Source organism: Girardinichthys multiradiatus, chromosome 17 (genome assembly GCF_021462225.1).
Source record: "Girardinichthys multiradiatus isolate DD_20200921_A chromosome 17, DD_fGirMul_XY1, whole genome shotgun sequence".
NCBI lineage: Eukaryota > Metazoa > Chordata > Actinopteri > Cyprinodontiformes > Goodeidae > Girardinichthys > Girardinichthys multiradiatus.
Window position 1 is genome coordinate 9,935,542 of NC_061809.1, and position 26,318 is coordinate 9,961,859.

The 26,318-nt window shown below is 39.0% G+C and overlaps 1 protein-coding gene across 2 annotated transcripts in view; it reads left to right on the forward strand.

Annotated features, from left to right (window-relative positions):
• Positions 1-26,318, forward strand: part of LOC124883071 (copine-8) — a 127,897-nt gene that overhangs the window by 67,126 nt on the left and 34,453 nt on the right. For both annotated transcript variants that reach the window (XR_007042073.1, XM_047389952.1), the window contains exons 7-10: positions 15,447-15,510; positions 17,189-17,292; positions 18,809-18,913; positions 23,787-23,828. Coding sequence is in view for 1 of the 2 variants with exons in the window: in XM_047389952.1 (XP_047245908.1) it covers positions 15,447-15,510; positions 17,189-17,292; positions 18,809-18,913; positions 23,787-23,828 (315 nt within the window). In the remaining variant the exon portion in view is untranslated. The remainder of the gene's footprint in view (positions 1-15,446; positions 15,511-17,188; positions 17,293-18,808; positions 18,914-23,786; positions 23,829-26,318) is intronic.

The window sequence follows — 26,318 nt, forward strand, 5'->3', positions numbered from 1 at the left end:
ACACCACTCATATCCCATATCCTCTAATGCACTGCAACACCAACTGAAAACAGCATTTGCAAAAGCTGTACTTACAGGAGAGTAAGATGCACAATAAAAACGTATGGAGCTTTCTGTCCTGCTAAGTGATGGGTTCCTCAGGAACCCTCGTGTTTGTGCAATAACTTAACATGGAAGTCCCCTGACTTTTAAGCACAACTTACCTGGCTCTCTGACAAGATCTCCAGGGCCTTTAAACAGGCCCACAGCAGTACATATCCTCTACCATACTTAAGAGTGGTTATTAGGTGCCAGCTGGCCACAAACAGTTGACAAAGAGTGATCCCTTATTCTCATTCAAATGTTAAATTTTAATATAAAAGTAGTATTTGTTTCTATACCCCTGAAAAATGTTTCTGTTGAGAATAAATCGATTTTCTCCATTAACACAAACTTGCTTTGAGCTAAAGTGCATTGAGACAACACAGACCCCCCACACCTTGACTTGTAAAAATCTTTTTAAATTTATTGAAATGTGCACATTCTAACATTTCTTAGTGTACAGTATGGTGCAACAAGTTATGTTTCTCTTTTTATTTTTACTGCAGCAGCATCAGTTTTACTGGCAAGGATCTCTGGTACATCAAGAGGTTATTTAAGGTTGAAAATCGAAGGAAAATGATTAGGCAACTAACATTGCAACAGAGTTCATATGATGGTGATACTTGAGATTAAAACATACATGAAAACATACTTATTCTTTCTGCTCTTGGTGGAGGAGGACGCTTTTTCTCTGTCTCCCGCACCCCTCCCATATCTGCCCTGCTTCAGCTCTGTGTCTTGTCTTCTTTTTGGAGCCTCTTTTTGCATATCTTCCAAATTCTGAGTTATGGATTTGGTCAGCTCAGTGCAATTGATCAATTGAAGACAGGGTGAAGAAGAGCCCACTTGTCCGGACGGGATGTTTTTCTCTGGATACACAATGGACTCCTGGCAGAAGTGGAGGATTGCACGTTTGTCGATAATGTCAGTCGAGGATGTGGAAGATGTGTATATAATTGGATGTTTGATATCAGGATTTCTGCTTTTTGAAGTCAGCGGTTACCTGGCATATCGAGAAATTTGGAGAATGTCAGCAGCTGTTCTGGCAATTGTGAGGCTGCCTGGCATGTGTGATGGGATCTTCAGGGCGATCAGCACTCAGACCGAGATGTTACGTGAGCTGAATCGCAGACTGGATGGGATCCTTACACAGGATCGCAGGCAGGTTGTGGTTCCTGGACTCAGGGATGAAATGGGATAAATCTTGGAGAAAGTTGTTCGCTCGGATCTGGCGAAAGACCAGGAATTTGGCTGTTTGGATTCGCCTTTGAGAAGCACCAGCGAGACTCTCAAGGCTGACGGAAAATTAAGAGTCAGCCTAACCCAAATAATTATTGTTTTTCTGAATCTGGCTCCCCTGCACGGCCTTGATGGCTGGCTATCATCAACTTCTCCTGGAAGTTATGTAAACATGACGCTCTGCTCCCTCTGCCCCCCTCCCTTCCCTGAGGACATCTGTGGACCTGCTCAGAACTTTGTGGCCGGTTGATGAACATTCCAACGAACCATCAAGGACAATGGCCTCTGTGACAGTGCTTCATGGACTTAATTGGACACACTCACTTGCACACACACACATGCTCAAGATAAACATATGCACCTCCTCACACCACCTTCACCGTTCCCGGCATGATGTTGTTTTGTAAACTTGTTGCTTCTTTGTGCTGAGGTTGATTGCAATCTCAAACTGTATTCTGCTAAGGGTAAAGTGTGAAATATCATTTTTTTTCCCTTTACTTACCTAATGTGGCCTCTTTTCTCATCTAGCAAGGGCAGCAAAGCCTCGGTGACCCGTCCCCCCCTTGTCTTGTGTCATGATGTATGTTTGGATGGGTTGTACTGGAATTCTAATTTCCCCTTGGGGATCAATAAAGTATCTTTGAATTGAATAGAATTGAATTGAATGAAGAAATTAACAATTTTTTCCTTTACTCTGGAAGAACGAGTAAATAAGATCACTGGAAGTGGGGACAGACTTTCTCCACGTCATTGGTAATTTGCGTCAGTGCCGATCTTCATAAGTGTCAGAGAATCTTTGTTTTGATTACTGACAGAAAAACCAGCTCAATGCAAAAAGCTAAATTAGCTTCATCAGGATGCATGGCAATCTGCTCTTATCCAGAAATTGCTTTTGTTTCAATTCCATCTTTCTCCTCTCATTTGGTTGCTCATTTAAAGCTTCTGGATCTAATTAGTAAGTTGATCAGCTCTACTCCTTTTACTGAAGAAGTTATGGTTCCACTGCAGAGTCCAAAGTGTTGTTTTCCCTGAAAGATACTTCCAGCAAACCTCTCTCCTCATCACTCTTGATCAGCCATGCAGATTAAATTAACAGGGTTGCAAAAGTATTCACACCCCTTTCCCATTTTGCCATGTTACAACCACAATATCCAGTGTATTTTTGGGGGATTTTAATGGGTAGACCAACACAAAGTGACACAATTTGTTACACTGAATTTGATTTAAGTATATCAGAGTAAAGGTGGGGCTGAATACATAAAAAAATTAAATTTCACAATTATACACCACTTTGTGTCGGCCTATCACGTAAAATGCCAATGGAGCTAACTGAAGTTAGTGTTTCTAACATGACAAAATGTCAAAAAAAAAAAAGCTTAAGGAGTTTGCGAGGCACTGTGCATATGCTTATCATGCTTGACACTTAGCTGTGTCAGGCACAACTGTAAGAAAGACTTTAAGGCTAATGTTAATTGCAATTACAGTAATTTTGATAGTAATTGTTTCCTAAAAATGACAGACACGAGGCAGTTTACTGGCGATAACAGAAGTTATTTTCATCAAACACAAAAAGACAACTGTGTCAAATAAGCAACTGGAATTCACTTTTCAGCCTCTGGCATAAATATGCCTCCGTGGTGGGTGGAGCCATGTGGCAGTTGTCTGTGATGAGCGCTATGTGAATTTAGTCCTGCTGCAAGGTTGAGGAGATGTTTCAGACGACATATCTCTAAAAACGAGCTCAGAGAAGAAGCAAAGGAAACTGCAACAGTGAACAGAGAAGGATAGAATAAAGAAATGAAAGCACCTAGATGGGGATGACAACATTTGAATTACATTATAAAATGTAAAGTGACACTTACCAAAACATTTATTTAAAAAAGCCTTTTCCAGAGGATACGAGCAGATTTTAAAGTTTGCCGGAGCAAACTGCCTTCAAAAAATATGAATGACCCTTGAACTGTCTAGCATTTTGTATGTTAACCATAAACTGCAATGTGTTTTATTGGGATTCTAGGTGATAGTGCAGAATTATAATAGGAAAGTAAAGGCAAAAAGATGCATTTTGTTTTTAATTGCTTTACAAAACGTGGATTTGTATTCAGTATTGGGATAGTGTGTTTAAGGTGGTGTACAACGCTAGTTTCTGTCATATATAGCATATTGCATGTAGGCCAAAAAACAAAATTTTGGTCTCATCTGCCTCGATCCCCTTGTTCTACGTGTTTGCTTCCACCTGAGATGTGAATCTCTGCAGGTCCTCAAATTTATCATTAGTGTCTTAGCTGCTTCTTTGATTAATGTTCCTCCTGCCTGGGCTCTATTGGTTATTTTGGTGCCATCTGATCTACCAGAGTAAAGGAGACCAAGTACAAATGTATGACTTCCTCTTAGAGTTTCATTTTTATTTGTTGTCACTTGACAATTATATGCTACTATGTGTTGATCAATCACATAAAATCCAACTAAAATACGGTGAGGCTGGTGGTTGTAACATGACAAAATGTCAAGAAAGTTGAAACATCATGAATCCCCTTTAACCAGCCTCTTAACCTACCTCAAGGTAACATGCCTCAAGGAGAGAGTTAAACATTAGATCATTACTGATAATCATTAAAATAAAAAAGGTGGTTTTGGCTAATTTTTTTAGGTGTGCATGGCTGAAACATCTGTAGTAAATTTGCAGCCGTTTTTGCTTCGAGTGGTGTTGAAGATGTCACCCAGAAGTAATGCGTTTTTTATGGCTGGCCAGAGTTAAAAAAGATTTTTAAAAGGAAGACTGCAAAAACAAACATTAATCCAACATTTTGTATTTGAAATTCTAATTTTTACATCAGTGATATTACCGCATCTTTTGTATCTTCTCAAACTCCAGCTTTTGTACAGAATTACACTCGATTAAAGAACGCATCATCCAAAGCATGACAGTGGTACAATTATGCTCAGTGAATAACTGCAGATCATCATGACACGTAAAGAAAGTAGAGGCTGTAGACTATCAAAGTTGGAAACTTTTCCATGTCGTTTCTCATGTCACGTACAGCTAGTTAAAGAGGAAAGAAATTGAAAACTCATTGAAACAGATCTATTAAAGTTGAGTTTGGTTTGGTGGAAAAATAAGGAGAAATTCTTAGCATTTATTAAAAACCAAGTCACAGATCCCACAGCTGTTGCCGTTGTCAGTTTAGGTTGTGGATTAGTGTGTTAGACTTCTGCAGACACTCACCTGGAGCCAGAGTCACTAGGGAGGCTTTTTAACAATTTTAATAAGGGCTAATTATAACTAATTACATTGTTCAATCAAAATCCAGCAGGGCTTCAGGTGTGTGGATGTGTGGGTGAGCGAGATCTCAGTGAGAGCAACCAAAGACAATAGACAGGACACACTGAGTGAAGTTTCTCACAACACTCTGCTCCTGGCCAAACATCAGGTAATATGTGCTGCCGAGTCACAGGCCAGTATGAGATTCTCCTGGAATAAGAACCTTCAGTGAAACTATCCCAGTTTGACGGTTTTTACACAAAAATGTCAAGCTCAAAAGTATCAAAATATCCTTCATTTCAGAGAAATGCTACTGCTGCTTAAGCAATATAACATTAAAAACAGTTAAAATCTGTGACATTCATTTGCTATTTTGATCTGCAGTCTATACCTTTTTGTTATTTTTTATAACCTCATCCTAATAGAATACCTTTGAAATCAATAAATGGGAGAATACAAGCCAGGTCTTCTTGTCCAACTGCATTTGTGTCTGACGTCACAAATGCAGTCCTGGAAGAATGGTAAAAAACTTTCAGAAACACTCATAAATCTTATGGAAAGTCATAGAAGAATTTGAGCTTTCATTGCTGCAAGCGATGGGTCAGCCTCATAATGAGCACAATAGATTAAGAACGGGATGTAAATAAAGTTTAGGTGTAGGAAGGCAAATAAGTAAATACCTTTCCAAGTACAGTATGTGTAGAAAATGGTTTGCTTACAGGTATGAAATAGCAGGAAATGATCAAATGGCAATGCATGGGTACGAAATGGATGTACAAACTGGTGAATGGGCAAATTAATCCAAAGCATCAACTGCCAAATTCTACCTTAAGAGTGTCGTGTAAGTGCCGCCACCAATTGCGCTGATTAATCATTGCAGCCCTAGTACAGGGTCAAATAGAAACTGGTGAACTATTGAAAAGCAAAGCGGATGACAGCTTCAGAAACAAGGAAGCCAGGAAAGGCTGATCGCTGTGAAAGAAAGCCTGATTATAAGCATTTGTAAAAAAACAAGGACAAAGAATGGCTTTATCTGCTTCTGCTGTGACATGGATGTTGTGTCAGGCTTCCTTTTGTGGGAGAGAATTATGATTATGAGCCTTCTTTTCAGGGAAAAGTGTGTGTGAGCTGCTGTGTATATGTGTTGGGGCATGACCAAGAATAGATGGAACCTCTTGCTATTGTAAAGACAACTGATCACTCACTCAGATAATCTACCTTGGTCCAGAATATAATGAAAGTGACATGCAAGCATGTTACTCTGGAACCCAGATGTGGCCCAGACCTAATTAGCGGTCCCTAGCTAGATACTGATTGCAAAACCATGTGTCTTGATTAGAGAATACACTGCACTTCCTTTCACACACACACACACACACACACACACTATATAAGCAAGGAGAACTTAGATGTATCCCTGGAGCACTCTTTAACTTTGGAGTGTTTTATAAACTGAACAGAGGAAAGCTATGTGCTTAAAAGCAATTTAGTATTTATATGGAAAAAAATGTTGTTTTTTTTTACATTAAAATAAATCAACCCACTTGAAATTGAAGACACCCCAAATATTGTTCAGTTCTTTTAAAAGAAATGTCCACATATTGATGTCAAATTTTTTTTTATTATTAATCTCTGGAAAATAGTGATTTAACAGGAAACGCAAAACATTTACCTTGTTAACTCATTAAACAGAAGATTGGTGTAAGGAGAAGTGTCCATGACTCTTTACTTTAAGCTGTGAGATATTTGGCTTAAGCCTGGTTCACATCACCCCACAGCATCTCAATAAGATTCAGATCTGGGCTTTGACTGGGCTCATCAATTTCCATTTCTTTATTGTCATCAAGTCCTTGGTTGATTTACTGGTATGCTTTGGGTCATTTTAATGTTGCGGGGTTCCTCCAGTTCCTCTTCAGCTCTAAATATTTGACATGGTTGGTCATTGAAGTTGGTGTCTGATTCAAGATTCCTATATAGCACTATGTAAAGGGTTGATCCACAGTTTTCTTAGAAGTCTGAACTTTGTTTGACATGCTGCTTAAGTCATATATATCTGTGAGTGCTTTTAACAATTTTAAATTGAAATAATTGTGGATTTTTTTTTCTTATATTCCTCACCAGAAACAATTTTATTTTGTAGATGTGTATTGTGTGTGTATATTTAATTTCATTATTATTGAAATGAACATTAAATATCCACATGTCCTACTATGTTGCAAAAGCACACGTTTCATAAGGTGTCCAGATTTTTCAAATGGCCATCCTCACACTGGAGCTTATTTCAGTTTGTGTGTTACTTTCCATTTTTTTCTGAAGGGTTTGAGCTTGTAGTGTCTCGGCACCTATATGTAAACAAGGCAAAACAGTGAGATTCATTATTCGTCCCACAGCTGAACAATCCTGCCCACATATCATCTCAAGGCAGATCTGTCAGCCAGAATAATGACCTCTGTTGTCTGAGAAATAGAGGAGCAACAACGAGGATTTGGGGAAGATATAACTAACAGAGGAATCCCATTCCATAACTTGTAATAGGGCCTCCTGGCTCGGCAGGGTTGTCATAGAGACACCAATTGTGGAGGATTGTGTTTTTTTCTTCTTGCATATCGTTGCAGAAAGATTACATTAAAATATCATCCGATTTAATGTGCTTCTTTACTCAGGGGGTGGTTGAAAAACATATATATTTGTTTAGGATGTATTAATCATCATGGTTGAATCACCAAATATACAGGACATGCCTCAAAGAACACCAATTAGAGGCTGCAACAGATCTGACTGGTCATCTTTCTGCAGGATATTAACTCTAAACAAACAGCCAGTACTACAACAGAAGGATTTATATCAAGGCGTATTCATGTTTTTGAAGGGCCCAGTCCAAGCACTGAACTAAATCCAATTAGGAATCTGTGGCAAGACTTGAAAATTTATGTTCACTGTCACTTACCATCCAACCTGACAGAGCTCGAGTCTGGGCATAAATTTGAATCTCGGGAGCTGGTACACATACACCAAAAAAACATGCACATGGTAACCGCAGCCTCTCTTCTTTATGTCGTTCTGCCTTGCAGCAGCGCTAGTAATCAAGAGTTGAATTATCCAACTTCCAAGTCAGAAAAATCACCTAGATTTGCCCTGAAAAAAGTATTCAAAAACTGGAAAGTGTGCACTTCTCCACCAGCCACATCTTTAAATCGCAACATGCCAGTTTTGTACCTAATCAGTGGTAAAATCTGCAACAATCGACTGTTTATTTGCACTTATAGTATTACAATAAATCACATACACAATACTGTACACCATCTATTAATGTTCATGTTTTCATAATGTGTGAATAAATCATCAACTAATAATATGTGTACCACTTAGCCTGGTTAATGAGCACAATGATCAAACTCTACTGATTTCCTAATTGTAACTGTAATACAATTCTACTATACTAAGATAGCAAGGATGTCATTCCCAAATCCTAGTTTCTGCTGCCAAAGTAAATGTGACACAGCCTTTCTTCACCAGTAAGAGATCAGTTTGCAGTGTAATCCTCTGATTATGTTCAACTGTGCTGTCGTGGTCAGCGGTCTGAAGATGGCTCCAGGCTTGTTTGTTTTAGTTTTTTTTTAAGAATCAATCAAATGACTGGATGGGTTTTAATAATGGATGAGAAAAGTTTGAGATCTTTGGATCAATCCATGTTTGTTTAACATGTATAGAAAAAGACTGCAAATGAATAGTCTATGCTCTTTGAGGTTCTGCAAAATTGACTTTGAGGAAATTGCCAAATAAAAACTGATTATTTGATCCAATGTTTTAGACAAGGTGGAGGTTTTGGCCTAGACATTCGAACACTCAGAGCTCACGTAGGAATCCTGTCGCTGCTTCCGTGGCACTCCACGGTCTCCTTTAAAGTCACGCCTTTGAAGCTTGAACTGGACACATCTATAATTGCAGTCTGACATCTGGATGTTGAAATAATTTAAGAGAGGAGGTTAATAATGCATGGGTGCACTTTTGTTAATGTTTCACACAACATCACTCATGCTGTAGCAGAAGGAATGCTGCTACTTAACTGCATGAAATATAGCAGGCCACTTTCGATTTGAAATGGATTTAAAGAGGTCTCTTATTTTTTAAGATTGAATGTCTTCCAAGAAGTCTCAGTTCTGACTTTAATGTTTAATACTTTCTCGATACTTATGTTTATTATTGTAGTGTAGTGGGGTATGATTCTTCCATCAAAACAGTGCTATGAATTAACGGGAATCAAGAATTTAAAGAAATGGCATTATTGTAACTGTGTCAAAATAGGACAGTTTATTTTTTGCTGTCATTCGGTTTTGCATTTTTCTCTGTGTCGGAATATCCGTCTTGAGCATGATTTTCCATCCTTCACTTTACACACATATTGCATATGACTGATGTGACCTCAGCTCCCTGGAAATAATAGGAAGTGGCAGTGGAAGCATATTTCTTTCCCCCACCATCCACCGGTTTCTTTTTGAAATCGTACTGCTTTTGCAATTCATTGGGTCCAGGATCTGTTTCATCTTGATCATTTTGCCATTTCAAATGCATGTTCCCCATAATTCCTAGTGCTGCACTAAAAGGAGATTTTGAATTACAGTGACTCAGAGGTCTCTGACCCCAATTCTAGGCTTTTTAAATGACTGCCTCATCGATTTCTGCCAGATGGGTCTCCCATGGCAGATCTCATCAGTCAGATCGTTAGTTTGCTCAGAATTTGTCGGCCTGCTTTGCGTTGCACATGTCAAAATCATACTTAGCCACTTGTAGTTTCTGATTTATTGCTTAAGTGCTTCATAATCACATTTGATTGTTTTTTTTTTTGTTATTAATTATGACATGGCTTTCTATAATATTATAATATTAAAACTGTCACTTCCAATTGTTGCCCTATTGATCACTGTGTTGAGGACTTCCTTTTAGCTCTTACCATGGCAGCTTATGATGTGGGAAATTTGGCTCACTGCCCAGATCACCATTCTGTCAGGGGGCATCATAATTGCTTAAAGATGGGTTGCCTCCTGTACAAATATTCAATTACCTGTCCTCATTTCCAATACATAGGAAGTGGGCACCCTCCTTTATTTAGCACATTGTAAACACTGTAAGAAGATAAAGCCAAGAACAACGTCTGGATAGTCAATGAAGTTCTGGTTAAGTTTCTGATTCAAGATTCCTATAAAGCACTATGTAAAGGGCTAATCCACGTTTTTTTTTTAGGAGTCTGGACTTTGATTAATTGACGAACAAAGTGTAAGAAACTGCAGTTCATGTATCTGGCCATTTGAGGATGCCTTTAAAGAAGGTTTAGTTGGTCCCAGGCTAATTTTGCCATTTCTCCAATACATCCCCCTTCTTCTCACCTACACATTCTCATTTACTGCCTTTATACGTTCTTCATGGATCTGTAAACAAACCATTTTGTACCCGTGAATAAAAGCACTGTGTTTTGGCCCGTGAGTTGTTTCATGATTTATAGAGAACAATCATCATAAAATGCTGAAATCTAGGGCACTGCATGGCATAATTGTAGACTGGGCGTCCCATTAATATATTCTTCCCTGACACCACTGCCCAGCATTTGACCCCCAACCTCATATTTCCTGTGTATCTTTCCTTTTCTGTCTTTGCCCTTTTAAATCTCAGGTATAATTTAACTCGATCTTATTTTCTGAAAAGGTATTGCACTTTGGTTCTGATACCCATTGACTGTTAAAACATAATACAGATCATGACCCCTGATCAAACCAAGTAAGTCTAGGGGACCTTCTGCTTAGAGATATTTCTCATTTATTCTTCACACTAGAAGTGCTATACAGACTACAAGTGTGAAATAAAAAAATGCTTATATCGACAGTTTTAAAAACCAATACAAAACATTTCCCTGGGAAATCCAAATTTACACATATGGTACAAACCCCCCCTTATAAAATAGCACCATTTTATGGATCAGTCATCAACAGCGTGAACTGTCTGGTAGACTCTGATGCAAATCATGTTTTGCTTTCTAAAAGTTACTGCCCTTAGTTACATTTGTTTAAAGTTGACTAGAACTCAACATACATGAACACAATTCAGCCGAATCATCCAAAAACACTTTAGAGGAGCATTTGAGGGCATTATGCAAATGACATCCACTTTATAATACAGGACTCAGATTCTGTTGTTCCTGAACCCCATCAACCAGCAAAGAGACAATGACCACAGGCAGAAATTGTGGAACAACTACAAGCCTTGGATTTTAATAATACTAAAGGAAGATAGAAATCAATAAAGTAAAAAAGAAAGTGAAAACCTTTGAATGAAGACATTTTTGAAGAGGTAAAACACTTCTTACTTATGCTTACTTCTTTTGGTCACTGAAAGTAAAGTCAAACACAAAGGTGTTGAAACAACAGCACACAGATAGAAATGTACATGATGCATTATTTTCCCAAGTCAATTTTCCCAAGGCTACTAGGAGCTCCCACTCCGACAGTGACGGTCTTTGTGGAAGTCACGAGTAATAAACTTATTGTGTCTAAAAAACTTGTGCTTGTTGGCTACTGTGGTCCTCGAAGCTTGTGGACCATGAGTGTGTTGTAGCTCTCGGTATACTGAAGATCAGCATCCTAATACTGACAGAGGGAGGGCATTTAATGACTTGAATGGTTGAAGACGCAAGTTTTAAAGCTAAACATTTCAGCTTTCTGTGATGGCCTAATTTAGTCCTCTGGCCACTTGATTGCAAAGCCTATGTGACGTAACTTTTTACCCACTTGGGTCAGCAGAGGGCAGCGAACAGGAACAATAGTATCCCCAGTCAAAGGGTGGCGCGAAACACAAGTTAAGAAATTGATGGATCAGCTCATAAGCACAAAAGCACATTATCGCCCCCTATGGGGCGGCAATGAAAAGCAGCTTACATAAGTTAACACACAGGTATGACAAAGCCTTACAACATGGGATATTGTGGAAATACCTTTTTAGGGGAAACTTAAACAGCTGCAACAACCTGGTTGCATAGGTGTGCTCTACCTTGTTGTTTAGCAGATTTCTTAGTAATTTGGGTGTTTTTTACCGTGGTGTTATAGTATCCCGTTATAGTATCTTCACCTCTCTTTCAAATACCACAACCTGTTGGGTCAAAATTGCCTGCTATTTACAGCCGTTCATATTTTTTTTATTTTTTCATTAACCGTGTCCTGTCCGGTAAAGAATTGTTGTCTGAGTGCCAAGAAAAAGCCCAACAGATTTAGCATTACAGCTAATGCTTTAAAGCTCTGCTTGATATCTATAAAATAAACTTTATTAGAAAACTGTTTTGGGATTATTTCAATTGTTATGGACATGGGGACAGAAACGAAAAGGAAAAAATAAGAAGCACGAAAGAGAGAGAGATAGGGCAAAAAGGAAAAAGTGAGAGAAGGAGAAAAGAATGGAGGAGAGAAAGAAGGATGAAGAGATTACAAGATAATACCCAGCTTGTTTCTACACCTGCAGAAATGTTCATTTTAGCAGCTTTTTTTTACCAAGAAGTGCACAGTACTTATGAATCCTAGAAGTATTTAGTGGTAAATTCGGCTTAATATAGAACATTTGTGTATCTGTTAACACCTGAATCTAAGTGAGTATGAGTGCGGTTGTGTATACAAGGTTTGTCCAAAACAATATTCAATAGTGAATGTGAGGAGCCACAGAACTGCTTTCCTGGACCTGGAACAGATATGGAGGAGATCCGAGCCATAGACATCTAAAGGCCCTCCTGAGCACAGGAAAACCAGGAGAACAATCGCCGGGACTATCGCAAGAGTAGGGGAAAGAGCCGACCCCGGGTCGCATATCACTCCCCAAGCAGTGGCCCGACAGATCCCAAGGCTCCACGCCCCGGCAAGCAGCCACCGGGAGGGAGCCGGCACACACCAAAGCACCCAGCCCAGGACACCGAGAACCACAAGTACACCAGCGGAGATACCAACCACCGACAGGTAGTGTGGCAGGGAGGCAATAGGCCCCTCATTTGATGGGGGCCCTAAACTGATCCAGGAGAGGGAGCAGTCCAAGACCTAACCTGACACAAAAAACAGGCGCACACAGTAACAATCACACATTCCCACGCTCATGCGTACACATGAAAAAACTCACACCCACGCTCCCAACGTAAAGACAAACAACAATGGACGTTGTACACTCAATCACACTCCCCATACATACTCTATACTCGCAGGTCCAGGTGCTGATACCCCATAGGGGCAACCAGCCCTCGGACACAGGAGGTGGTCCCCTTCCCTCCGGGGGTGGAGACAGGCAGACCGCCTCAGCCCAGACTAATGCCGGCACCGCCCGAACCCAAGCAACCTTGGCCTGGACCAAAAACACCCCGCTCTGACGCCAGTCCCTAACAACCCCCATCCTCATCCAGAGAGGGGGCCATGTACAAAACAGGGGTCTACATGGTCCAAACCATCCCGCCAACCAGACCTACCACAGGATGTAACAACCCCCTAATGAATTAGGATCTCAACCCTATGAGCCCCCCATGAACCCCAACATGAATTTCCCCACAGGGCCAGCCCCAACCAGGACCCATATATCGAGCACATGCCCCCGAACCCAAATGCCACAAATCCCCTCCCCACAGGGACACACACCCACAGGTGAGCTCCATCCCCGAAAAGCCGACGAAGCCACACCCACACAGCGCAAGCTCCACACACAGCCCTGCTCCAAGCACCCCTGCCGTATCCTGCCCCCCACCACACAGCGCACCGCGACGGCAGGGCAAGGGCCCCGTGTAACTTTCACATTTTCATCGAACTTGACAAAAACCTCACCTCCATGTTTCATTGGGGGACATATGCTGTTCTGTAAGTGATCCAAAGTGTGCTTCGATTTGGAAATGTTCCCTAGAATTCCAAAGCTTGCTTTCATTAGAGCATTACACTTCCTTGCCACTTCTTTTATTTAGGCCTGGAAGTTTTTTATGTCTTGCAACACTATTCCTTCGTCCAATTATGGAAAAATGTCCCATTTTATAAGGTCACTGTTTTCCCACACTTTCTCCAATTGATTAGAGTTTGCATTGCTTATTTATTCTCTGAATAAACAAGCATGTTTATTAAAAGAAATTGCTTACACATACAGGGTTACCAGGTCCTTCAACAGTTCTAACATCCAAACAGTGGCGCACTGTTTTCTATTGCTGTTTTGGGGAATGCTGTGAAAAAACGTAAATGCCCCCATGAGGTATGCTCTTAAACATGGATGTCAAAAAGGTTGTATGATATGTTTGGAATGTAATTTGTACACAGAAACCATTGTAGTTGTACTTTTGAGGTAAAGTTCATCACAGGCTTGCTGAAGGTCAAGGTCACATTGTGGCAATAGGTCAATCAAAACATTTTTTAACCCTTTATGACATTTGTCTGGTGAACTCATTGTGTTGTTCAGCATAAACAACTGTGGTTTAGTATTATATGCAGGGAGTGACAGTAGTTAAGCCTCCTTAGCCTGTGTACATTCGGGCAGGCAAATGATGGTGCTACAGTGCACAGATGGAGGGTCCCATCTATGGGATAAGAACGCTGTCAAAAACAATGTGTATGTAAAGACAGAAATCTGTGCATATTAGTCAATAGTTGTGCATAATTAAAACCCAAAAGAGGTATTGTATATTTTCTCTAAAAGAATACAAAATAAAATGTTACAGCTTCAAGAAATTACTAACACACAGTTCAAGTTTACAGTTGTGGTTTATTAGGGGGGGAAATCAAGAATATTATAAAGCATTGTTCTTATTTTTATGAAATACAAAACTGAAACAGAGTATAGTGGGTAGAGTTAAACAATTATGTACATTAGGCAGCAGGATGCACCTCTGAATTTGTTGCGTACCGCCAGCAGAAGAAGAAGCAGCAGCACTAGCGCTAAGATGACGGACCAAGAAACTATGGTACAAAGCCAGGTAATGTTAAAAAGATTGTATATGTCTTAATGTCGTTAATGCATGATCTTGGTCCGTCATCTTGGTGCTAGTGCTGCTGTTTCTTCTTCTTCGTCTGCTGGCGGTACGCAACAAATTCAGAGGTGCATACCGCCACCTACTGTGCATCATTGTATAACTCTACCCACTGTATTCTATGTTTTAGTTTTGTATTTCATAAAAATAAGAACAATTCTTTATTTATAATATTCTTGATTTTCCCCCTATCTCCCCTCTGTTCCTAATATTCCTTTTAGACTGAATTATCTCCCATTACCCTTTTCCGTCATCCAATCCCAGCACTACGTTTACTGACGGTGAGGAGTGTGACAGCGCATGCGCAACGCGAATCGACTAATTATGTGCTCCACTAACCAGCCTATGATCATGTGACGCCAAGTCGCTGATGTAAATTCGTATTCTCATAGACAAGAAATCATATTCACAAACTGTTATAGCAAATTGTATTCATAAAGAATAAACCACAACTGTAAACTTGAACTTTGTGTTTGTAATTTCTTGAAGCTGTAACTTTTTATTTTGTATTCTTATATACAAAAAATATACAATACCTCTTGATACCTCTGGATTTTACTTATGCACAACTATTGACTAATATGCACACATTTCCGTCTTTACATACACATTGTTTTTGACAGCGTTCTTACCCCATACCCATCTTACTGTGAGAAAGTTGGCATCCAGCCCAGGACCTCATGCTGGATATCTGTGGAACCCTTCCTGTTTTTATCAAACAAGCTTGATGATCTCACCGACTGCTCGAAAGGTGGCCCGGGTTGCGTAAACATGGAATCAGAGTTTGTGTCTGTGTGTGATTGTGATCTCTTGATCCTTAGCTGGGGTTTTTTGTGTCGTCCACAGAGGCATTCAAGGGAAGAAATGCGGGACCATTATTGTGAAAGCTGAGGAGCTGAACAACTGCAGGGTGAGTAATTGGATGTGCCAACGGTTTCTTAGAGCTCTGCCTCTAGGGGATCTCCTTTTAAAATCTGCTTCCAGGCACCTTTTAGTTGATGCACACTAAATAATCAAGAATTGTCCCCAATCTTGATTGGTCATCTCCCCACTTGTATTTTATTATGCTTGAAGATTGATGTAATATTCCTTTTTCTTATTGCAACTTGGTGCTCTTACATAAGTAGAGGCAAACGTTTTACCCAAGTGACAGATATCTATTTGTGATTTGGATAAAACTTTTTGGAACACACATCGCACATTACCTTGAACACACCATGCCCACACTCAAACACAGTGATGGCTGCTCCACCCTTAAGGGATTTCCTTAAGAATGTGACCTTAAATATTCAACCTTTCCAATGTATTGCCAAGAGGCATTGTTCCAAAAAAGAATTAATCAACCAAAAGCAAATATCCTTACTTTTCTTGTTAGGTATGAAATACAAAAATGTGTTGATGCTCCTCCTATATTTCCCTGGCGCTATTTATTTTCCATCTACCATCGTTGCTGTCCCACTTTTGTAGCTTCAGCATGCCCTTAATTACTTCTTGAGTTCAATAACGAAGCACAAACACGGTTTTCCCAAGTCATCAATAAGAAAAGATAGCTTTTGGATTCAGACTGTCACAGTTAAATAAAACTACTCCTTTTTCATTCATTTTGAACCAGTAGAGTCGTAGAAAAGCAGCTGCTGTGGTACACCAGAAATGGCAAAAGTAATCTTCATGTACTATTTATAACTTAGTACATGGAAAATTCATTGAAGCCCTAATGAACCATCAAGATGAGGCATGAATTAACTGTGTGCAACAACAATACAAAACATAATGCAATTAATATATCTGCCGGTTTTTCCTCAGTCGGGATAATAGAGCTGACACCAAGCATACAGCGAGAGCTCCATTGTAATGGTTCAGATCAAAAGATATTCCTGTGTCAGAATGGCCTAGTCAAAGTACAAAGCTAACTATAATCGAGAACCTGTCACAAGATCTAAAAACGTATGTTCACATAGGCTCTCAATCCCATCTGGCAGAGCTTGGTTAAATGAGCTAAGAACAATTTATAGTCTGTACTCTAGATGGTATTGACTCTAGAGGGGCTGAATACAAATGTACACCACACTCCATATGATATGCACTAAATTCAATAAATTAAAGCCTGGAATACAGAGATATTAAGAAAAAGGAATGAGTCAATATAATTTGGCTTTCAATATTAACAAGCATTTGCTTAGTGAATCATATTTTTTTTTCAGTTAAATTAAATGTCAAAAATAGTATTAAATTAGCATTTCAGTTTCATTAGAAAGGTTCCCAGTTTTCCATCATGCTAACAACCAGTCAAAGTTCATATACCTCCATCTACCTTCTGTCCTTTCCATAATAAAACAAGATTAAGATGTGATTATAATTAAGATATGAACCCACTTAAATCACTGTTGCATGTTTATTTTCGGAAACTCCTAGTTGTAGCATTATAGCTGCATGACTGTTCCTTGTAGTTTCTGAAGTTTAATACTTCATTAAAGTTCATGAAGTAATCATGTCCCCTCATGTATTCATACTGTAAAATATTTGCAGAGCCTTTTCACAGTTTCATTGGTTAAAACTAAAAATACTCCATATTTGTTTTATTTCATTAGGAATCAGTGATGATGCAGTTCTGTGGGACCAAGTTGGACAAAAAGGATTTCTTTGGCAAGTCAGATCCGTTCCTGATTTTCTACAGGAGCAATGAGGACGGCACGTGAGTTTTTCTCCCAGCCTGTCCTTCCTTCCTATCTCAATGTTCCCTCCTTCAGTTCTTTCTTCCCATTTCATCCTTGGTTTGATTCCTCCCTGCAAAGGAAATGAATTTCATTGATTTGCAGTTTAAACATGTGTTTGAATGGTGTGGCGACGTTAACATGTGTGTTTGGTGTCTTGAAAGAGGAGGTGCTGGACAAGCGGAATGCTGCTGTGAGTGTAGAAAGATTTTAGACGTGTGTGTGTGTGTGTGTGTGTGTGTGTGTGTGTGTGTGTGTGTGTGTTAAATCCAGCTCTGTTGGCGGTCTCTTCCACCCAGCAGTGTGGTACAAGTCAGATAAGACTTTGTACTCTGAGGGTGAGAGATACCAACTCCACCTGCTAACTGAGGGACTCATGAAATTACCTCCTTTTCTGCTGTCTGAGTGTGTGTGTCTGTGTGTGTGTTCCTGTCTTGGCATCACAGTGAGAACCAATTTTCCAATATCACCATCAAATTGAGGACCATTTGTACCAAAGTGAGGACATTTTGCTGGTCCTCATGACCTATTTTGCTAACGGTTAGGTTTAGGACTAAGGTGTGAATTGAGTTTAGGTTAAGGTTAGGGTTAGGCATGCACTGGTAATGGTTAGGTTCAGGGTCATTGTCAGGGTTAGGGCATAGAAAGGGTTGAAAATCAATGGAAGTCAATGGGAGTCAACACATGGTCCTCACTACATATAGCAAAACAAGTGTGTGTGTGTGTGTGTGTGTTAGGAGAGCACAATCTGCAACTTGAACACAGTAAAAGAACAATTACAAAGCTTTGAAATGTAGCGTAGACAAAGTAAATATAGTATGGAAACAACTGTATTATATCCTCAATCCATTACATAACTTCATCTAGAACGTTTGTATTCATACTTTAAAAATTGTATAAGAATCAGAATCAGAAAAGCTTTATTGCCAAGTATGTTTTTGGACATACAAGGAATTCGTTTTGGCATAGTTGGTGCAATACAGTACTCAATAAAAGAATATATATAAAATATATAAAAATAAATGTGAAAATCTGAGCCTGGAACAAGAAAGTCTGAAGGAAAAAGCCTCTTGCATGTTCAAGAGTTGATGGTGCTCTGTAGGAAGCCTCACAGTGATTCTTCCACCTGTTTCTTTTCGTTAAATTGCTCAGAGATTCTCTTGTTTGTTTAGAATTGTTTTTGTAATAAGGTTTTTTAAAAATAAATAATAATAAAAAAATTCCTAGAAAAATAAAAATACTGAAATTGCTTTACAGAGAATCAACTGCTTATATATCTTTATATCTCTTTAATAATATAGGCCTTTTTTTAGTCAATATTTTACTCAGTTTAGCATGGATGGTATGTGAGTATATTTTTAAAAACTTAATACATTTCTCTAAGCAATATCCCTGCCTACTCTTTAATAGTCCGCTGTTTGTGCTCCTAAGTAACTGCGTTTCATTTTGGGTGGTCATGTTTACCACCTTTCACTTGTCTTCATGATTCCTCTCCAGGTTTACCATTTGCCACAAGACCGAGGTGGTGAAGAACACGCTGAACCCTGTGTGGCAGGCCTTTAAAATCCCAATGAGAGCTCTCTGCAACGGGGATTACGACAGGTAAACCTGCCTGTTTTATGGATACCACGTCATTGCTTCTTCAAGCATCTTCTTCATCAATACATATTTTTCAGTACTGCGCACAAACAATCTTAAGGGTAATAAATAACTTGAGGACCCCCTATTGATGTGCTGCAGGGTCCTGCTAATGGCCTCTTCAGACTGGTCTGTTTATAAAAACCACCCCGCATAATAGTTATATAAAAGCATATTTTTATGCTATTATTAGAATTGCTTTGAAATGATAGGAGCTGTCATTATGTGACAGTGCTGATAATGCTCACCTGCCAGAGATGTGTGCCTCACATTGCTTCTGTTTCATTGGAAAGATATCATCAGTGGAAAGTAAATAAATGGGGGTCCACACCATATGAAAAATGCATGTTCTACTTTGTGTGAGGAACTGTGGAGGAAAGTCTTTAGGACTACCAACAGAATGAGTGAATACTACTAACAGTTTCACCACAGGGGCAGAAATAATGACTAGCCAAGACCTCTGCAGCACACTGGTGTTGCCCTCTATGTGAAAGCAACTGGCTGTTTCTTATCTTAATAATACCATTCAAATTGATTCTTCACTCTTTTTGGCGAGAGGTAATGAAATTTATTTGCCATCTGATTTAGTCATTTGGACCTTGTTTATACCAATGAGTTTCCATCTAGTTGCTGTGCTTCGTCTGTGTTAAATGGTGTGATTAGCTTTGCTTTTTCTTCACCTTAATGTGATGTGGGGGGGCAAATTGATGATAAAACTCATGCGAGTGCAGGCAAGAGCTTTCCTGTCAGCACCGTTAAACATCCCACAGAGGTGACGACATTTAGGGGACACTTTTCAGCATTTTTAGGGAAACAGTGGCGCTCTTCATGATGTAGCAAGTGTTCACACCAGCTTAAATTTTTTACATTCTGTCATGTTCTAACCTCTCGGTTTAATCTCTTTTACTTGGGGGTTTTATGTGATATGTAGCACATAATTGTGAAGTAAAAGGATGTTCTTTCTTTTTTTTCTTTTTTTTTTTTATAAAAAAATCTTAATAGTGTTTCATGCATTTGTATTCATCCCACTTTACTCTGATGCACCTATAGATCAGTGGGGACTTTTACCTGTCCAGCTCAGGATGAACATGAATCAGTAAATCAAAAATTGATCTTGTTGAGGATGACAGACACATAGACTGTGGAAGGACAGAGAGTGGAGAAGCTCACAGTGTTACCTAGTGTTAAATATATGCTGAGCAAAAGGATGGAAACTCGTAGGTTAGGAGTGCCAAGTTTAGGGCTGAGGGATTGCTATCAAAACTCTATCACAGTCAAGGAAGAATAGTACTAAATGCAGCTTAGTTTTCCACTGTGAGCACATCTTTATCTTTTCAAAATGAATTTGTCTTTTATTGCTGCAGCATAATGTCCCACTAAAAATGTTACTGCAGTTCTCTAACAGTGGTCTATTTAGATTTTTTTTAACCATCGCTCCGATTGTAGAAATATCCCTGTTTAGTCTAGTAGCTGGTTTCTTGTAGCTGCTTTACTTGACTTGTGTGTGTTCTTGTCCTTCCTGTTTTGAAGAGTGGCTAAGAAAAATGAGCCTCTTTGTTGCTGATTACTAACTAAAAGTTCCTCAACATGGATTTTCTTAAAAAACTGAAAGTATAAATAAAAAATTGGTTAAGTTGCCTTTATATTCCATTAATAATTATTATTAACAGTTAATAGAAACGTTTGATGTTTTTCATTACTGTTAATGTATTCAAATGAATGTTGGAGTTTTCTGTATTTTTCAGTGTGACATTATCCTCGTTATAAAACAGAAAAAATATATGGAGATGTTTTGCACGTCTTTGTAAGGGATGTCTATAAATGTTGTTTCCATTTCATTTTAGTTGGGTGTTTTTGTTTTTCTTTACTTAACAGTATGTAATCTGTAAATGCCTGCTAATTTTAGGGAAGAATTCTGATTTTAATACGTTTTTCCCCTTTTTTTTACCTGGTTATAGTCCTGTAAAAAAGTATTTCCCCTGACAGATTTCTTTGTCTTTTTTGTTGCACTTAAATATTTTACATTATCAAACCAAATTTATATGAATTTATTTATATTTGTAAAGGTTCTCAAAATATTATTTTATTTAGAAAACAAAGAGGGATCCAGACCAACCTGGCCTTCAGTGAAGTAGTAAAACCAGACAAATAATTCCTGGTGGGCCAAACAGAATAAGAAAAAACATACATATCCCACTTGTCAAAGGTTTTAGACACACTTTAACATTTTGTGGTTTTGTTTATTTTCATCACTATTTACATTGTAGTAGATTCACACTGAAGGCTTTAAAACTGTAAATGAACATATATGGAATTATGTAGCTAACAAAAATGTGTATAAAACTTGAAAGTAGCCACCCTTTACTTTGATGACTGAAATATTAACCATTGGCATTTTCCCAGTGCTCCTCTGGGAAGTTCTTTCAAGACCCTTTGGAAAGCTATGTCAGGTGATCACCTCATGGCCAGTAGAGTACATACATGTATAAATTAAGAAAAACATGAAAAAGAAAATAAGAAATAAGAATAATACAGCCGGTGTTCTTTGTTGCCTTAACAATATGTGGATTATCATCCCTTTAAAGTCAAATAAGAAGCAACCTGACCCACCCTACTGTTTGCCTAAGCTGTAAGGACATGTCTTGTAAAAATAAATAGGTGAAAAGGAATACTTCCTTTTTCAGCCAGCTAACCTGCAGTGCACAGCAATAGATGGTGGAGGTGGAGAAGTGTGTTAAGCAAAGGTCCATACAGCCTGAAAGAAGCTCTGGTCACTCTGGGACTTTCTCTGGCCTTGTTTACTTTAGTTAGTGTCGAGGAAGGATTTTGGGTCGGACCAAAGTGCACACAAGAGCTCGGTAGCCGCATCATAGTTTATTCACCAAAGGCAAAAACGTAACAAAACACTGCAGGTATAAATCAAAGTCAAAATCCAAAACTTACAAAACACTGTAGGTACTAATGGCAAAAACGTAGCATAAGTCTCCAAGCGAAGCATAAACAAAGCATAGTCATAGTAGGGAAAGGGGTAGTGACAAACACAAGGAATCAGCGACGAACAGAGACACCAAACCAACTAATATACTGGGGAAAGACAAAGGCAGGGAATCAAGGGAACAGGTGCGACAAGGAGGCAGGGAAGCAGAAGGAACAGGTGAAACAAATACCAATCCATAACTAAACACAGAGATACTAAATAAGAATCCAAGGGTGAAATAATAATAATAATACCACAAAAAGTAATAAGAAAGCAACCACAAAAGAAACTAAGAGTTAGAGGAATACAATACAATACATAATAGGAAATGATAGAGGGAGGAAAAGGAACTAATAAACATGAAGCCCAATCCAAAATGGAAACAACTAAACAAAAGTTAACACAAAGCCACAAGCAAAGTCCAAATATGTCATATCCTGACAGTTAGGTTCCTTCTGTGTTTTCTTCTTCAGAACAGTCGTCTTTGGTTACATAACATATCAGGGGATGTTCAACTCTATCTAGTAAGAAAACACATAAATAGATACACCCCCCTGTGTCTATAGCAGCTTAGTAGTGAAAAGGGCACAAAGAAGCACACAACAGGGTTTATCTCAGCTGAACTAACAGACAGCAGGATTGATCTGAAGTTGGGTCCAATAAGCTCATCGGTAGAGCTGAGTCGCTCCATGCCTTATCAGCAGGAGGCTCAGCAAGCTGCATGTATGGTGCACAAGGACTGACACATGAGTCAGACGAGAGATAAGCGGGAGCTAAAGCTGGAAAACAAAGGAGGACTGTCTTTCTTTTCATGTACACATTCAATCACTGTGTGTGTGTGTGTGTGTGTGTGTGTGTGTGTGTGTGTGTGTGTGTGTGCAGGGAGGCCACAAGTTAACTCACTGTTAGTTTCAAGTTGCATCATCAAAGCTCCAAACGTTGAGTTGTTTTCTTCACAAAATGGTCCTAATGAGACCCAGACACATACAAACAGATGAAAGGCACGCGGAGGTTAATGCAAGCAGCGCATTAACCGGTTTGCCCCATTTATCAGCATTGGCCAGGCCCATTCGCGCTCTTTACTTTACATCATTCTTTTCCCTCTAATGCATTTCAGGCTTTCCTTAGCAGCTCCAAGGCCCATTACTGAGGACTTGCATTTCCACTCCTTATTCTTCAAGATGGAAAAGTGCAACTTGAGCTCTGTTTCTTATTACATATCACTCAGATTTTTAGAGAATGGCATGGATGTAAGTTCAGAACCCAGTCAGGAAACTCCCCTGTCTAGTTACAGAGTTCTACAGTGTAACACTGGAGATCTATCTCTGCTTTCTGCTGTCAAAATGACAAACTAAATTAACTTAGAGGCTCATCACTTTCTCCAGCTGAGTGCAGAGAGCTGTCTCTGCTTTAATTTGCTGCTTGTTCTTTTATTCTTCTGCCACCCCCATCTGCGTTCCCTACGAGTCATTCGTCTGTTTTTGTCAGAGACCCCCTCTGTTGAAGATATTGGTAGATGGAGAGATAACATCACATATTAACGCCTTCCAGGCCGTTCTTTATTTTTGTGTTCTAATTTCCTCATAAGATATGACGCGGAGAAATAGATGCATTTCGAGGAGAGAAGAGAACATTATCAAAGATAAGTAAAGGGCAGGTAGACAATATTTCGGAATAAAGATAAGGTGCAGAAAGGGTCTGCCTCTCTAAAGAGCTACACTGACTGTTTCGGTAAAGAAAGAAATAATTAATTTTTCATTTTACCCTTGGTGGTTTTGTGGCTCATTTTTTGATTACAGCAACATAAATCAGTAAGGTATCAAAAGTTTTCATTCTGTTACTTTGTTTCTCTCCTACCAGAACAATCAAGGTTGACGTGTACGACTGGGACCGAGACGGCAGGTAATTGCTTCCTTTATTATCATGCAGCCTTACAAATTAATACATACATGTTGGAACTGCTTAAACTTCTCACATTCATATCTCAGCTGTTTTGCATTTTGTCAACAACAACAAATCTCAATGTATTGTATTGAGATTTTATGTGAAACTCAATTTAGTGCATAGATGTGGACAGAAATTAAAATGAAACATGGTTTTCAACATGGTTTTACAAAAAAATATATAAAATCACTGAAAAACATCACTGAGGCTCTTTGCTACAGATTCTTGCTTAGATTTGCATCTAGAAGAAAAGTATCCCACAGCATGATGCTGCCAATTAGATGGTTTCCCACCACGGTTTTGGTTTTAGGCCAGAAGGTTTAATAATGGTCTCCTCTGACCAGTGCACCTTCTTCCACACGTTTACTGTGTTTCCTACATGGCTTGTTGCATATTGAAAACAGGACTTCTTAGCGTCCTCAAGCATTTTTTTACAATGCTTTCTTTTGTCGGTTAAATTTGTTGCTATACAAGTAAGTCAAGTCAAGTTTATTTATATAGCGCTTTTCAGCAACAAGGCACTCAAAGCACTGTACATGAGGAAATACATTACAATGATACAGAAAATAAAACAAAGAAAAACAAATCTAATGACATTAATAATCATTGGGAGTTTACTGGTAAGAGCTGGTTCTAATCCAATTTTTCTAATAGAGGTAATTAGATCATTAAGTCCTCTGTGGTAAGGAATTCATCCTGTGCTAGAAGAAAGGTCCAAACTTTCAAATACTAATAATGTTTGGCCTTCACTGGTATGAAATAGTTGTAATACAATCCCTTTAAGAAATCTAAAAATCTATGGTCACTGGTGTAAAAACAGCTTTGGTCCAAATTTTCAAATACTAATAATATTTGTGCTTCGCTGGTAATCCTTCTGAGAAATCTGAAAATCTAGGAAAAATAATGGAAGTCTCACATTTAGGTAAAGTAAGATAGGAGGAAAAAAATCATATTTCAGACTCTGAGTAAAGATTTAGCAAGGGTACAATGGAATCTTGAGGGTGCGAATATATAAGTCTGAGTCTGTTTGCAAGCATTAGACTGTCAACACTGATAGAAGCACCATTGTCCTTGAGAAGAGAGGTGGAAGTTTTATAGTCCTATCAGCACACAGATGGTAGGGTAGTGCTGGGGAAGAGAGTCGTGTTTATATAACATCCAGGAGATATTTTGTCGATAGCCAGTTAGCAGAAGTTGCCAAGGTCATATTGGGGCGCCAGATTTAGAAAAAAAAAAAAAATAATGTTGTGGTTCAGGCAGTTGTGAATTTACAACCACTTTAAGAGTATTACTGGTATGTCTCAATTGCGAATCCAAATAGCCAAATTTCTGGGACTTTCCGCAGATCTCGAGCGTACAACTTCTCCAAGATTATGTCCTTTAACCTCTGAGTCCAACCGCTGGCAGGCTGTGATTCTGTTCAAGAATCATGTCCAGCTTGTGACTCTGCTCTCTTAACATTTCAGTCTGAGTGTTGATCGCTCTACAGACTCCTTCCAACATCGGAGGCAGCTTTGGAGTGCTTTGAACAGGCGCCCACATTTTGCAGATCACTCGATAAGCCAGGTAGCCACCAACTCCAAAAAGCAGAAATCCTATTATCAAAAATCCAAATATGTACACATCTTCTATGTCCTTGACCGACATCGTAGTCAGGCACACAATCTTCCACTGCTGCCAAGAATCCATTGTGTATCCAGAGAAGAACGTCGCGTCTGGACAAGAGGGTTCTCCTTTACTCTGTCTTCCCGTCGAATAAATTTGATCAATTATGTTGAGAAACCAGATAACCAAATCCCTAATTTACAAGTTTGGAGGATATGCAAAGCGAGGCTCTGAGAAAAAACACAGACAAAAAGCAGAAGCAGGGATCAGCAGGGAGGGAGGGAGAGAAAACGCGTGTCTTCCACCGAGAACAAGAGAAAAAGTCAAGTAGCCCCCCAAGTAGGGGCTTTAGAGACAGTATCAAGAGTTCTGTCGTTTCTTTATCATGCTGGAGAAAATTTGGACCATGCACTTGTTTATGACATTACACAGTCACTCTTTAACAGTCACATATTTACTCATGTTTGTCATCAGCAAATATAATATGTAGTACTCCATGATATATGCTAGGTGGACCATGTAGATACTAAGTAAATATGGGCTGAGATTGGAGCCTTGTGGAACGCCAGATGTGATTTTTGTTGGTTTAAATTTCTAATTGCCAAATGCACCAAGACCAATAAACAGCAATACAATACAATATGTGAGTCAATACATTTAACTTGGTATGTACTAAAAACAGAAATCTTGTGAGGGATGCACTCTGCAGTCTGTCTTTTTACAGCAACTTTGAAATCTGCTTCTTTTGAAGATTCAAAGATGGTGGGAATTTTTATTAAAAGGTGTTCAAAGTGTTAATACAAAAACTGAACAAATCTTTGAACTAATATTATTCACTAAAAT